Source organism: Mustelus asterias, chromosome 7 (genome assembly GCF_964213995.1).
Source record: "Mustelus asterias chromosome 7, sMusAst1.hap1.1, whole genome shotgun sequence".
In the NCBI taxonomy this organism is placed as follows: Eukaryota; Metazoa; Chordata; class Chondrichthyes; order Carcharhiniformes; family Triakidae; genus Mustelus; species Mustelus asterias.
In genome coordinates, this window is record NC_135807.1 from 139,922,139 (window position 1) to 139,935,240 (window position 13,102).

At 44.4% G+C, this 13,102-nt stretch overlaps 2 protein-coding genes across 5 annotated transcripts in view; one reads left to right on the forward strand and one right to left on the reverse strand.

Moving 5' to 3' along the window:
- Positions 1-5,684, forward strand: part of dpy19l1l (dpy-19-like 1, like (H. sapiens)) — an 80,122-nt gene extending 74,438 nt beyond the window's left edge. For 2 of the 3 annotated variants that reach the window (XM_078216930.1, XM_078216931.1), the window contains 4 exons: positions 1,079-1,253; positions 2,633-2,732; positions 4,249-4,374; positions 5,305-5,684. In XM_078216930.1, coding sequence (XP_078073056.1) covers positions 1,079-1,253; positions 2,633-2,732; positions 4,249-4,374; positions 5,305-5,473 — 570 coding nt within the window. In that variant the 3' untranslated portion in view covers positions 5,474-5,684. Of the gene's footprint in view, positions 1-1,078; positions 1,278-2,346; positions 2,364-2,632; positions 2,733-4,248; positions 4,375-5,304 lie in introns of those variants that run through there. The other variant, XM_078216932.1, reaches the window with a different exon arrangement.
- Positions 5,685-6,386: 702 nt separating this feature from the next.
- bmper (BMP binding endothelial regulator) overlaps positions 6,387-13,102 on the reverse strand; it is an 84,003-nt gene continuing 77,287 nt past the window's right edge. For both annotated transcript variants that reach the window (XM_078216934.1, XM_078216935.1), the window contains 2 exons: positions 10,940-11,070; positions 6,387-8,585 (listed from right to left, as the gene is read on the reverse strand). In XM_078216934.1, coding sequence (XP_078073060.1) covers positions 8,407-8,585; positions 10,940-11,070 — 310 coding nt within the window. In that variant the 3' untranslated portion in view covers positions 6,387-8,406. The remainder of the gene's footprint in view (positions 8,586-10,939; positions 11,071-13,102) is intronic.

Consider the following 13,102-nt stretch of genomic DNA (forward strand, 5'->3'; position numbering starts at 1 on the left):
ACCAATGCCCTGTACAGATGCAGCAAGACATCTCTGCTTTTATATTCTATCCCCCTTGCGATATAGGCCAACATCCCATTTGCCTTCTTGATCACCTGTTGCACCTGCAGACTGGGCTTTTGCGTCTCATGCACAAGGACCCCCAGGTCCCTTTGCACAGCAGCATGTTGTAATTTCTTTCCATTTAGATAATCCAATTTGCTATTATTTCTTCCAAAGTGAATAACCTCGCATTTGTTGTTATACTCCATCTGCCAGATCCTCGCCCACTCACTCAGCCTGTCCAAATCTCTCTGCAGACCTTCTACGCCCTCCACACGATTCACTTTTCCACTTATCTTTGTGTCGTCTGCAAACTTTGTTACCCTACACTCAGTCCCCTCCTCCAGATCGTCTATATAAATGGTAAATAGTTGAGGCCCCAGTACCGATCCCTGCGGCACGCCACTAGTTACCATCTGCCAACCAGAAAAGCACCCATTTATTCCGACTCTCTGCTTCCTGTCGGATAGCCAATCCCCAATCCACGCTAACACCCTACCCCCAACTCCGTGTGACCCAATCTTCTTCAGCAACCTTTTGTGAGGCACCTTATCAAACGCCATGATTTTATGGTCAGTCAGCCATGATTGTATGGCCAACTCCTGTTCCTAATTCTTATGCTTTCCCCCCATGTGTTTTCCATAACACAATATCAGGTGATACCATAATAAACCTTGTCTTTTATACAAAAAAAACATATTGCAGTGCTGGAAATTGGAAATAAAAACAGAAAATACTGGAAATACTCCCAAGTCATGACAGCGTTGGTGTGGAGAAACAGATTTAACATTTCAGGTTGTGATGATAACCCTTTGTTGTTCTTTCTATAGGTTTATGAAATAAAGGACTTGTTTTGAACCATGGGCTTTGTATAATAGCTCATTTGTTGTTGGTTTTTATGTACAGGGTGCATTTATTAGTCAAATCTCTGAACTCACTTTCTGCTCTGTGACTCCCTCATAGCTACTCCGAGTTAAAGCCATTAGATTGAAAGTTTGTTTCATTGCTTCTTTTTGTTTCTTCTTCCTTTTGTTAGCTATTTAGTCGCGTTCGGAGTAAATCCCAACACCAGATAATTGTGTGTGTAATGCTGGCAGCAATGGCTTTACAGGGGGCAACAAACCTGAAGGAGCAGTGGAGCATTGTTGGGGAGTTCAGCAACTTTCCTCAGGAAGAATTATTAGAGTGGATTAACGAAAACACCAAAAAGGGTGAGTGTCACAAAAATGACTTCTGTGGAGAAACAATCCTCCACAGGACTACAGATCCATGATTACATTCTTGTTTTAACCATCCTATTTACAAATGCAAACAGATGTGTGGACTAGAATAAGTTTACTATAGATCCTTAAGCTATTCAGAGCGTCTTTCTAAATCTCCCAAACCAAATGCACTATATGTTGTGGGATTGCTAACCATTAGATTCTCACACAGTGGCTCTACAACTTCCTTTATCGAAGTTTTGTGCTCATTAAACAAGGGATGGTATCACTGGTGTTTTGCATTACATAACCAATTGCAGAATAAAGTTCTGTCTGCCCTGCAGTAACTGTGTGTCCTTGCCAGATCCTCAAAACTGATTCCTTAATACACCAACCTCACTGCCAGCATCTGCAATGTTTTGCACTTGTCTGTGAATCCCCTATTGCATGGTAACTTTTCCATTTAATCAGGTAGTGAATCAGCAAGTTGAGATTGCTAATGTAGTATTTGATAAGGGGCATCTTGTGTGTGATACTAGCAGTGGAATTGGCATCTGTTTTGTAAGAGTTCCTACAGCATGCAGAGTCACGATCAATCGCGATTACATTTAGATTGAGATTCCAGCACGTAGACAGTCGTATTTTTTATGGTCTGTCATTCTCCCCTTCTCCAATGCAGAAACTTTAAAAATGCAATTTAAGATAACATGGGAGATTTTCCTCTGATTGATTGAGGATTCAGCTGGTTTTGCATTTTTTGCAATAGATAAAATTGTATTTGTCCAACTGAAACTTTGCTTTTGGAAAAGCACAGAAGCAGTTAATACACCTACCCTGTCATTAACTTTCTCACTGCTGCACAAGGTTAAAGTGGCTGTACTATATTCAGCAAGAGCCAGCCTATGGTATAAGTGGGGGAAAGGGAAGCACATTGTGAGGAGCCAGGAGAGATGTATAGTTAATGATTGATTACAGTGATATTTGTGAATTCTGACAATGGAGGGAAAGGAAAGCAAAGGGATTGTGTGGAAACCGAGAAGGTGCTGGTTTTGCCTGAGGCCTCTGTTTGTCTCAGGGTGGAATGGAGATGTCTTATCGTCAGGAAAAGAGAACTGGCCATTCATTTGGTGTCCATTTGCCGAGAATTGATGCTTTCAGTGTCCAGGTGTAAGGGGAGGAACCTCGGGCTGCACTATTCATCCACAAGTCATTTAATGCCCATTTTTCCTTATGTTACTTGTGATGGGGTATTATTAGAAAGCAGGGCAAAGAAAGATGTAACTTATTGTGCTTGCATGGATTGATGAGAGATTAATGACCTTTCAATGATAGATATCAGTAAAATGGAGTTGTTAAGGGGTAAATACAATCATTCATTCACATTGCAGATGCTGTGTTTGCTGGAGCTATGCCTACAATGGCGAGCATCAAGTTATCTACAGGACGACCTATTGTCAACCACCCGCACTACGAAGATGCAGGCCTGAGGTTAGTCACTCTGTTGCTACATCATTTTCAGAATGAGACAGCTTTTGGTAATGTGCTCATTCACAGCAGTGCAATAAATACCAGTAAATCTCCATGGCATTGTCCTCTGGGAGTGTTCAGCTGTGGCAAAGTTAGAGGATGCAGTATTTCGACCACAGCGCACAGATATACTCAGTTCCCAGAGTAAAGTTATGTACTCTCTCATTTCTATATAAATACTTCCTGCTATGATAGCAGCACGGTGGCACAGTGGTTAGCACTGCTGCTTCACAGCGCCAGGAACCCGGGTTCAATTCCCGGCTTGGGTCACTGTCTGTGTGGAGTTTGCATGTTTTCCCAGTGTCTGCGTGGGTTTCCTCCGGGTGCTCCGGTTTCCTCCCACATTCTGAAAGACGTGCTGGTTAGGGTGCATTGATCCAAAGAGGCACCGGAGTGTGGCGATTAGAGGAATTTCACAGTAACTTCATTGCAGTGTTAGTGTAAACCTTACTTGTGGCTAATAACTTTTTTAAAACTTTTAAGCCTCTCCCTCTTCACAGTTCCTGACCAATAACTGCTGATCAATCCCTCCTGTATCGTTGCCAGTTCCCATCTCTCAGCAAGTTGACTGCCATCCTTAACTCTCTCTCCACAAAACCCATGTCCTCCCTCTTCTGTCCCAAATTCTGAAAGCTTGAGCTCCTGACCTTTTCCTACAGGAGTTAACGTGCGTTACTCACACACCTCACTCTGCGGGGGGGGGACACTCACCTCACTCTGCCGCGGGGGGGACTCACACCTCACTCTGTGGGGGGGGGGGGGGAGACTCACACTCTGCGGGGGGGCTCGGACCTCACTCTGCGGGGGGGGGGGACTCACACCTCACTCTGCGGGGGGACTCACACCTCACTCTGCGGGGGGGGGAGACTCACACCTCACTCTGCGGGGGGGGGGGGACTCTCACCTCACTCTGCGGGGGGGACGGGGGACGGACTCACACCTCACTCTGCCGCGGGGGGGACTCACACACCTCACTCTGCGGGGGGGGGGGGGGGGGGGGGGACTCACACCTCACTCTGCGGGGGGGGACGACTCACACCTCACTCTGCGGGGGGGGGGACGACTCACACCTCACTCTGCGGGGGGGGGGGGTGACTCACACCTCACTCTGCCGCGGGGGGTACTCACACACCTCACTCTGCCGCGGGGGGGACTCACACCTCACTCTGCCGCGGGGGGGACTCACACACCTCACTCTGCGGCGGGGGGACTCACACCTCACTCTGCGGGGAGGACTCACACCTCACTCTGCCGGTATTGTGCCGCTATTGATAGGTTAACTTTATCATTTCTGAATGAGTGAAATTTGAGTGAAACTATTCCGTTCCTCATCTTGCCCCTAGCACTCCACTTCCCCCATTTTCGATCCCTGTTCACAAACCGTGCCTCCAAATAAATTCTCATTCGGGGAATACTGTGTTCCCCTCGCTTCTATTCGAGCTAAAAAAAATGAAAGTTTCTGTTTGTCCTCAAACAGGGAAAGAACAAAGCAAGTGTATGCGATGTACAGTCGGAAATCAGCAGAGGAAGTGAAGAATGGGCTCATAAAACTGGGCGTAGACTATTTTATTTTTGAAGATTCCTGGTGTTTGAGAAAAACAAGGTAAGTGTCTGTTTAAAGTTTTTGGAAGTAATTTTTGATCAAAAGTGCTTCCATTTTCCTCTTTGTATCTAGTTGTTCCTCACTGAACGGTGTAAATTTGAGGGAGAGCATTGGAGTTAACTCTACTTACTGTTCAGTCATTGTTCTCTCCCTGCTGCGTACAACAAATCCACTGGCATTTATTTCTGATGTTTAATGATTAATTTGGGTTTAAATGAGCCAGCATCATTTAGAGTAGGTTTTAAATTGCTGCATTCTCTGACCTGTTGACATGCTAGCAGCACAGTGCACAGTGCACTCACTGGTGGCGGGTTCATGGGGTGCCAACATTGTCCAGGATGGCATGAAACTTCTCGAATATTGCTGGAGCCGCACTCGTACAGGCAAGTGGGGTGTGTTCCTTTACACTCCTGACCTGTTACTTGTCACAAAATTTCAGTCTTGGCATTTGTGAAGGTTCCACCTTTCTGCTAAGTCTCTGGTCAATGGTGACCTACAGGATGTAGGTGATGGAGGATTCGATGAGTGCTGTGTGCAAATGATTTTAGACAGAGATCTAGCCCATTGAATTCAGCATCTTCTGTTTTATTTGTGCCCAGATGGTGTCATTGTGAGAATGACTGCTTTAGAGGAATACAGAGTGAGGGAGGTAGTGTCAGTTCTGATCTAGACATTAATCCAGTAATCCCTCCAAATCCAGGACTATGACGATGGTGCTAGTGTTCACGTCAGGACACTCACCAGGTGCCCGGATCAATGGTGTCAGGATCCTCAATTACTCCATCAACCCAATTAATTTAGTGACTCACTGGGTACCAATTCTCTCAGCTCTGAATTACAAACTTCTTGTTTCCATTTCAAATGGAAAGTAGTATTATTTGGAGTAATTAGTAGCAGCCGGGATTTATGAAGGTTTTGTGTTTCTCTCAGGCCTGGGTGCAGCATGCCAGAAATTTGGGACGTGGAAGATGCACAAAATGCAAAGAAACCTCCTCTCTGCTCAATTCTTTCCAAGTCGCCCGCCCCTCACTTCACTCCTGTGTTTCAGAATGATGTTTACAAAGTCTTAAAGATAAAGAAAAGTCTCAACTGGACGTAGAAATCTGGTCATTTGGATGAAGCGGGGCTTGAAGCAGAGTCTAGTTAAACATCGCTGTACAAATTGCTTAAACAACAACAACAGGAGGTGTGAATGAAGATGAAAACAAATATAGAAATATGATCTTTGTGTTTCTTTATAAACAGAATTTGTCTGTATGGCGTTATGCATATGTGATTATTTTCAATAAAGATTTTGTTAGTAAAATGAGGTTTTTTTGTCTGAAAATGTTTTTGGTGATTTGCTGTTATACTTTCTATCCTGTGTATAGTTAATTAACTTTCCCTTTTCTCCACTGTTGCTGCTGAGCTGTCAGCATTTTAAAATCTGATTTCTTGAATTTAAATTTTCTGAACACTCGCTCGCTGCCCCTGTCCCCTCAGATTCTGATTTTTCTAGATATGAATGTCCAGGAATATGAACAAGTTTCTGTTTGATAGTGATAGCCTTTTTCCTCTGATGGAGAAATCCAGCACGAGGGGGCATGGCTTTAAATTGAGGGGGGGTAGTTATAGAACCGATGTCAGGGGTAGGTTCTTTACCCAGAGGGTGGTGAGGGATTGGAATGCCCTGCCAGCATCAGTAGTAAATGCGCCTAGTTTGGGGGCGTTTAAGAGATCCGTAGATAGGTTCATGGACGAAAAGAAATTGGTTTAGGTTGGAGGGTCACAGTTTTTTTTTAACTGGTCGGTGCAACATCGTGGGCCGAAGGGCCTGTTCTGCGCTGTAATGTTCTATGTTCTATGTTTCCTGCCTAAGGCACAGACTCATTGTAGGGAGTGAATGCTGTTCTGACATTCTGCTTATTAACACTGGAATGCCTAGCAACACCTGACAAGACATCTTGCACCTTCCACAGTTGCCGTTGCTAAGAAGTAAATGGTCTAAACATTAGTCGAATTGTTTGATTATTCATTATAAAAATACTCAGCAAGTTTGTTTATTATGCATCACCTCTCTGCTCATTGCTATCAGACGATGTGCCACAAGGACAAGAAGGATATCTGCAGCGAGTTCCTTATAGGATGGATATGTATCCTGTAACATTGAGCTGCAGCTTAAGGAGTAGGCAGTGGATAGCACTCCTCCCTCTGGGTTCAAGCCCTGCTCCAGAAACTTGAGCACAAAAATCCAGATGTATTACTGAGAGAATGCTGCACTGTCAGAAAGCTGACCTTTGGCTGTGATATTAAACCACTCGATGCCTTGGCAGAGATAACACCCGTCTGTCACTGGAAAAATAAGAATGCTTAAACACGAACTGCAGCAAAACTTTCCAAAAGAGCCACCTGGTGGCCAAGGTCTGCAGCTGCATTGTGACAATTGGCAGCAAAACTGAGGGATATTGACAGTAATCAATGGATGTCACAGTCAGGTAATGTTTCTTAAAATAAAACATGGCCATTTTACTAAAACACTATCTACTATGGATCCAAACTGGTTTCTGTTAAATTCTGATTCATTCTGTTTGTCCACTGGCAGATGTTACCATTTAACCACGTTTTATACTCTCAAACCAACCACTTTGTCAAATCATTGATCAAATATTTAAAAGTAAACCAATAAATAACCAATAGGAAGTTTGAGTGACAGATTTGGGCCCAGAAAGGCAGCTTTGGAATTCCCTTGTTGAAACTGGTAGAATGTGTATATTCATTTCAAAGCCCCCGGAGAGTCGCCTGTACCTGACTCTCCTGATCTCACCGCTGGTGTTTTATTTCAAACACGTGGCCACATTCACAGAGAGACACCTTCGTTCAGTAAATAGCAATTCACACTCCACTGTCACATCCAGAATACAACAAACCTGCCTCAGTTACATGGTGATCAATTTCTTTTGTAACTTCAAGTTGAATCAATCTCACATCTTGATTTGTTTTGTGATCTTCTAACAACTAACTGCATTGTAAGAAGCAGCAATATTCTGTACCAGACTATCCTGTTCCACTCGACACAGGAATGACTGAGGCACGCACCTTGAATCCTGTACTAGATGGTGTTCATTATTGGTTCCTGAGATTGGAGTCACAGCTACTCTGCGATTAGTGGGTTCTGTAACCATTCCATTACTGAGGACGATGTTGACTGAATTCCAATGACAAGTTTGATCGGTAAAGGAAATGCCTGAAACACTTTGAGCTGGCAGTTCTTGACATTGGAGAGTGGTTTTAGCCTGGGCACTGCAGGGTAAGGAGCCATCTTCACTGTTGCCTCCTGCTGTTCTATGAAGTTTCACCCATCTGTCTGCTTGGATCTTGTGTGTCAAACTGTAACTGAGGACATTTCGAAACATGGTAACTACGTGAATCAGTGCTGAAGGCACTGCCCGTCACTGGGCTCCTTTATCACCCACAGGAGCAACGGATGAAAAGTAAACACATCTTGACATCAAATAAAACCTTGGCTTGTCTCCAATCTGTCCACAGAGGCGAGGCATAGTTTCCATTTCTAGCATGTTGAACATTCCTGGTGAGATGTGTGGAGCCGGCTTGAGGGGCCGAATGGCCTACCTCTGCTATTTTGCAGGTTTGTATACGCCCTTCATTCAGACACCGCTCCAAGAGCTCATTCTTCACTGACAGTCTCCTTCAGCATACTGTCTAGAAACAACTGCAACGGCCAACATTTGAATATTAAACACTGTCTTCTGAAGTATTTTAAATGCTATAAAACACTAAAATAAATGATTTTTGACTGATTTCAGTCTTTCTCTTTATATTAATTTAAAGGTATTTAGTCTGTTTATACATTCAGCAACAGTTTATATATTCTGTCCAAGGGTTAATCATCAATTAGCTCATACTGAAAATATACATGCGTTCCTCATTCTCGGTTTGTAGATACAACGACAGAGCAATCACTTCAAGGCTGGTGAAAGTAGCTGCTTTCTAATCATCACCATTGATCACAAGGTCAGGGAGTTCCCCATCATGTCACCGGGGACACACGGCTGGCTTTATGCATCGTCCTCGGTGAAGTACTAGGCTAGCTGGGCAATGGCAGCCTGCCACACAAGGCTTTGTGCAAGGACCAATTTCATTCCAGTTCTCACAGGTCTTGGAGCAGCCTGGGCCACACGTGTCGTACACCGCACCATGCTTACACTGAGTAGCTAAAAGGAAAATGAATAAAGATTTAAAACACTGACATATTCCAGAATAATAGAACATAGCACAGTTTTTGCAATCTTTCATTCAGGAACCTTTGCTGCATTTGGGACTTGAGGCCAATGAATTAGCAAGTGGGTGAGTAGATCATTTTAAGACTGGTCTCCGTCAATCAGAGACACTGAAGGCAATATTTTCAATTGTCTTAATATTTCATTAGTAGAAATTTCTGTTCATCCGGTTTCTCCGGTTTCCTCCCACAGTCTGAAAGACGTGCTGGTTAGGTGGATTGGCCGTGCTAAATTCTTCCTCCGTGTACCCGAACAGGCACCGGAGTGTGGCGACCAGGGGATTTTCACAGTAACTTCATTGCAGTGTTAATGTAAGCCTACTTGTGATACTAAATAATCTTTACTTTTAACAATGATGTATTCTATTGAGAGAGAAAGACTATCCCATCTATGGATAATTGAGGAAGTTAAGGGTGATATCAAATCGAAATAAAAGTCTCACAGTGCTGTGACAATCAGGAACAGGTCTGATGACTGGAAAATTTTAGAAATATGCAAAGGGTGACAAAAATTGAAGACTAAGTTATGTGTGAGAGAAAATGCACAAGAAATATAAAAAGTCTATAAAAGCCTCCAAAGGTATATAAAAGGGAACAGAGTAGATGAAGTGAGATTTGGTTCCTCAGTGAGTGAGACTGGGGGATTCATGGGAAAAGAGGAATTGCTAAAATATTAGAAAATCAAGGTGCAAAAGGGGGGGATTTCAACCAATCACTGGAGGAAAAAGTCATAGGAATACAAATGAGAGTAAAGGCTGTCAAGTCTCTGGGCCTGATTGCCATTTTAATTTATTTGTTCACAGAATGCAGGTTTCGCTGGCTAGACCAGCATTTATTCCCCATCCTGATTACCCTCGAGAAGGTGATGTGAGCTGCCTTGTTGAATTGTTGCAGTCCCTGAGATGTAGGTGCACCTACAGTGCTGTTAGGAAGGGAGTTCCAGGACTTTGACCCGGTGGCAGTCATAGGAACAGCGATAGTCAGGATGGTGAGTGACTTGGAGGGAACTTGCAGATGATGGTGTTCCCCGTGTGTCTGCTGCCCTTGTCCTTCTAGATGTAGAGGTTGTGGGTTTGGAAGGTGCTGTTAAAGGAACCTTGGTGAGTTGCTACAGTGCATCTTGTAGATGTGCGTTGGTGGTGGAGGGAGTGAATGTTTGTGGAAGGGGTAACGATCAAGCGGGGCAGCTTTGACCTGGATGATGTTGAGCTTCTCGAGTGTTATTGGAGCTGCACCCATCCCGGCAAGTGGACCGTATTCTATTACACTCCTGACTTGTGCCTTGTAGATGGTGGACCGGCTCTGTGGAGTCAGGAGGTGAGTTACTCACCATGGAATTCGCAGCCTCTGACCTGCTCTTGTAGCCACAGTATTTGTAAATAAGGCTAGTCCAGTTGAGTTTCTGGTCAATGCTGACCCCTAAGATGTTGATAGTGAAGGATGGTAATGCCATTGAACATCTAGGAGAGATGGTTAGATTCTCTCCTGTTGGAGATGTCATTGCCTGGCATTTACTTGTCACTTATCAGCCCTAGCCTGAATATTGTCCAGGTCTTGCTGCATATGGACACAGACTGCTTCAGTCTCTGTGGTTTAGACTGTACCCTAGGCTCCTAAAAACATTGGCTACAGAGATAGTGGATGCATTTGTTGTAATATTCCAAAACTCCCTAGATTTTGGAAAGGTCCCAATGGATTGGAAAACTACAATTGTAACACCTCTGTAAAAAGGGAAACAGAAAAGAGGAAACCAGAGACCAGTTAGCCCAACGTCCATCCTTGGGCAGATGTTAGAATCCATTGTTAAAGAGTGAAAACACAGTTAAATACCGTCAGAGCTGGAGCCTCATCTATTTACCATCTATATTAACAACATGCTTGAAGGAACTGGATGTAATTTAACCAAATTTGCTGATAATCTGAAGATAGAAAATTAAGTTGTGAGGAAGAGACAAAGAGACCGACGGGTTGGGTGAAAATGTGGCAGATGAAGTATAATGTGAGGTCATCAAGGGTTATAAGACAGAAATGAGGAGGAATGTCTTCTCTAAAAGAGTTGGTGGTGTTTGGAATTCTCTCCCGCAGAGAGCAGTGGAGTCACTGAATATAATCAGGCCTGAGTTAGACTTCTGATCAACAACAGAGTGGAGGGTGATGGGAGCCAGACAGGAGATATAGTTAAGGCCACAATCAGATCAGCCATGGTCTTTCTGAATGATGCAGAAGGCTTGAGGGGCCGAATGGCCACTCCTGCTCCTCTTTGTGATGAGTTGGTTCTTGTGACCTTACCGAGACAACTTCTCTCTGGCCGCCAGTGCACATAGACACCCTCCCTCTGACAGGCTCGCATGTAGGCAATCAGAGACTCACAGTAACAGTTCTTGTGTAGTGGACACTCACACATGTCAGTGACACAGGATCTGTGAGAAACACAACACACAAATCACACAGTGATGGAGGAGCAAAGGAAGCAGCAGTTCAAAATGGGATTAACTTGTCTGATATACAAGCTTAAAATTCAGTACATCTCTGCTCATGAATCCATTCTCTCATTTTATTCATTATTAAGCGTCTCTCTTCATTACTCTGTCTTCAGATTGTTTCGATCAGATGTTAAACCAATGCCCCGTTTACTCACAAATGGATGCAAAAGATCACATGGCCACTATTGGACGAGCAGTGAGTTCTCTCCAATGTCCTGGCCAATGTTTATCCCTCAGCTAATGACACAAAACCACCGCACCTGCTCATTATCACACTGATGTTTGTGGGATCTTACTGTGCAAAGTTAGCTGCCACATTAAGGAAAGATTTGTATTTAAGATCATGCAAATTAGGAGCAGTAAAGCCACTCGGCCCCTCGAGATCTGCTCCCCCATTCAATACCAGGCTGATTCCGGGGATGGTGGGACTGATGTATGAGGAGAGATTGACTAGGTTAGGATTGTTTTCACTGGAGTTCAGACGAATGAGGGGGAATCTCACAGAGACTTATAAAATTCCAACAGGACTGGACAGAGTAGACGCAGGGAGGATGATCTCGATGGTGGGGGAGTCCAGAATCAGGGGTCACCGTCTGAGGATTCGGGGCAGACCATTTAGGACGGAGATGAGGAGACATTTCTTCACCCAGAGAGTGGTGAGCCTGTGGAATTTATTACCACAGGAAGTAGTTGATGCCAAAACATCGAATGTATTCAAGAGGCGGCTGGATATATCACTTGGGGCAAATGGGATCAAAGGTTATGGGGAGAAAGCAGGACTAGGCTATTCAGTTGGATGATCAGCCATGATGGTGATGAATGGCGGAGCAGGCTCGAAGGGCCGAATGGCCTCCTCCTGCTCCTATCTTCTATGTTTCTGATGAGATCATAACTGATCTGATTGCAACCTCAACCCCACATTCCTGCCGACCCACCTTTCACCCCCTTGGTAATCAATAATCTATCTCGCTCTGTCTTAAAAATATTCAAAGACTCTGCTTCCGCTGCCTTTTGAGGAAGAGTGTTCCGGAGTCTGCGATGCTCAAAGAAAAAGAAATTTTCCTCATCTCTGTCTTAAAATAATGACCCACCTCCCGGGTTCGAGAAGCCCCAATGAGAGGGAACATCCTCTCCACATCCACTCTGTCAATACCCCTCAGGATATTTAATGTTTCAATCACATTAAATTACTCTTACTCTTCGAAAGCATCTTTCATCATCACCAGATACCCCCCAAGTGCGTTACTGCCAGTGAAGTATTTTTGAAGTTATTATCATCATTTAAGAAACATGAAGTCATTTTGTGCGCAGCAAATAGCAACGATCACATTGATGTTTCTGACATTACACTTCGGGGGGAGAGTGAAGAGAGATTTAGAAATCCAGACAGAACGGTGAGGGCATCGGAACAATGTTGAATGTAGGTAAAGGTGAGCAGAGCGAGTCAGAAAGGGGATTAACTACATGTGGACAGCAGCAAATAAGCTCATCGCTGGGAATAGAACTACAAAAATGAAATGATGGAGTGTCCCTCAGTCTAGACTGGTTTAGTTTCAATGTCTATCCCTCAGTCTAGACTCTGGTTTACAGTTTGTGTGTCTGTCCCTCAATCTGGTTTAGTCTAGGGCGGCACGGTAGCACAGTGGTTAGCACTGCTGCTTCACAGCTCCAGGGTCCCAGGTTCGATTCCCGGCTCAGGTCACTGTCTGTGTGGAGTTTGCACATTCTCTTCGTGTCTGCGTGGGTTTCCTCCGGGTGCTCCGGTTTCCTCCCACAGTCCAAAGATGTGCGGGTTAGGTTGATTGGCCATGCTAAATTGCCCCTTAGAGTCCTGAGATGTGTAGGTTAGAGGGATTAATGGGTAAATAAGTAGGGATATGGGGATAGGGCCTGGGTGGGATTGTGGTCGGTGCAGACTCGATGGGCTGAATGGCCTCTCTCTGTGCTGTAGGGTTTCTAAGAGTCTGTG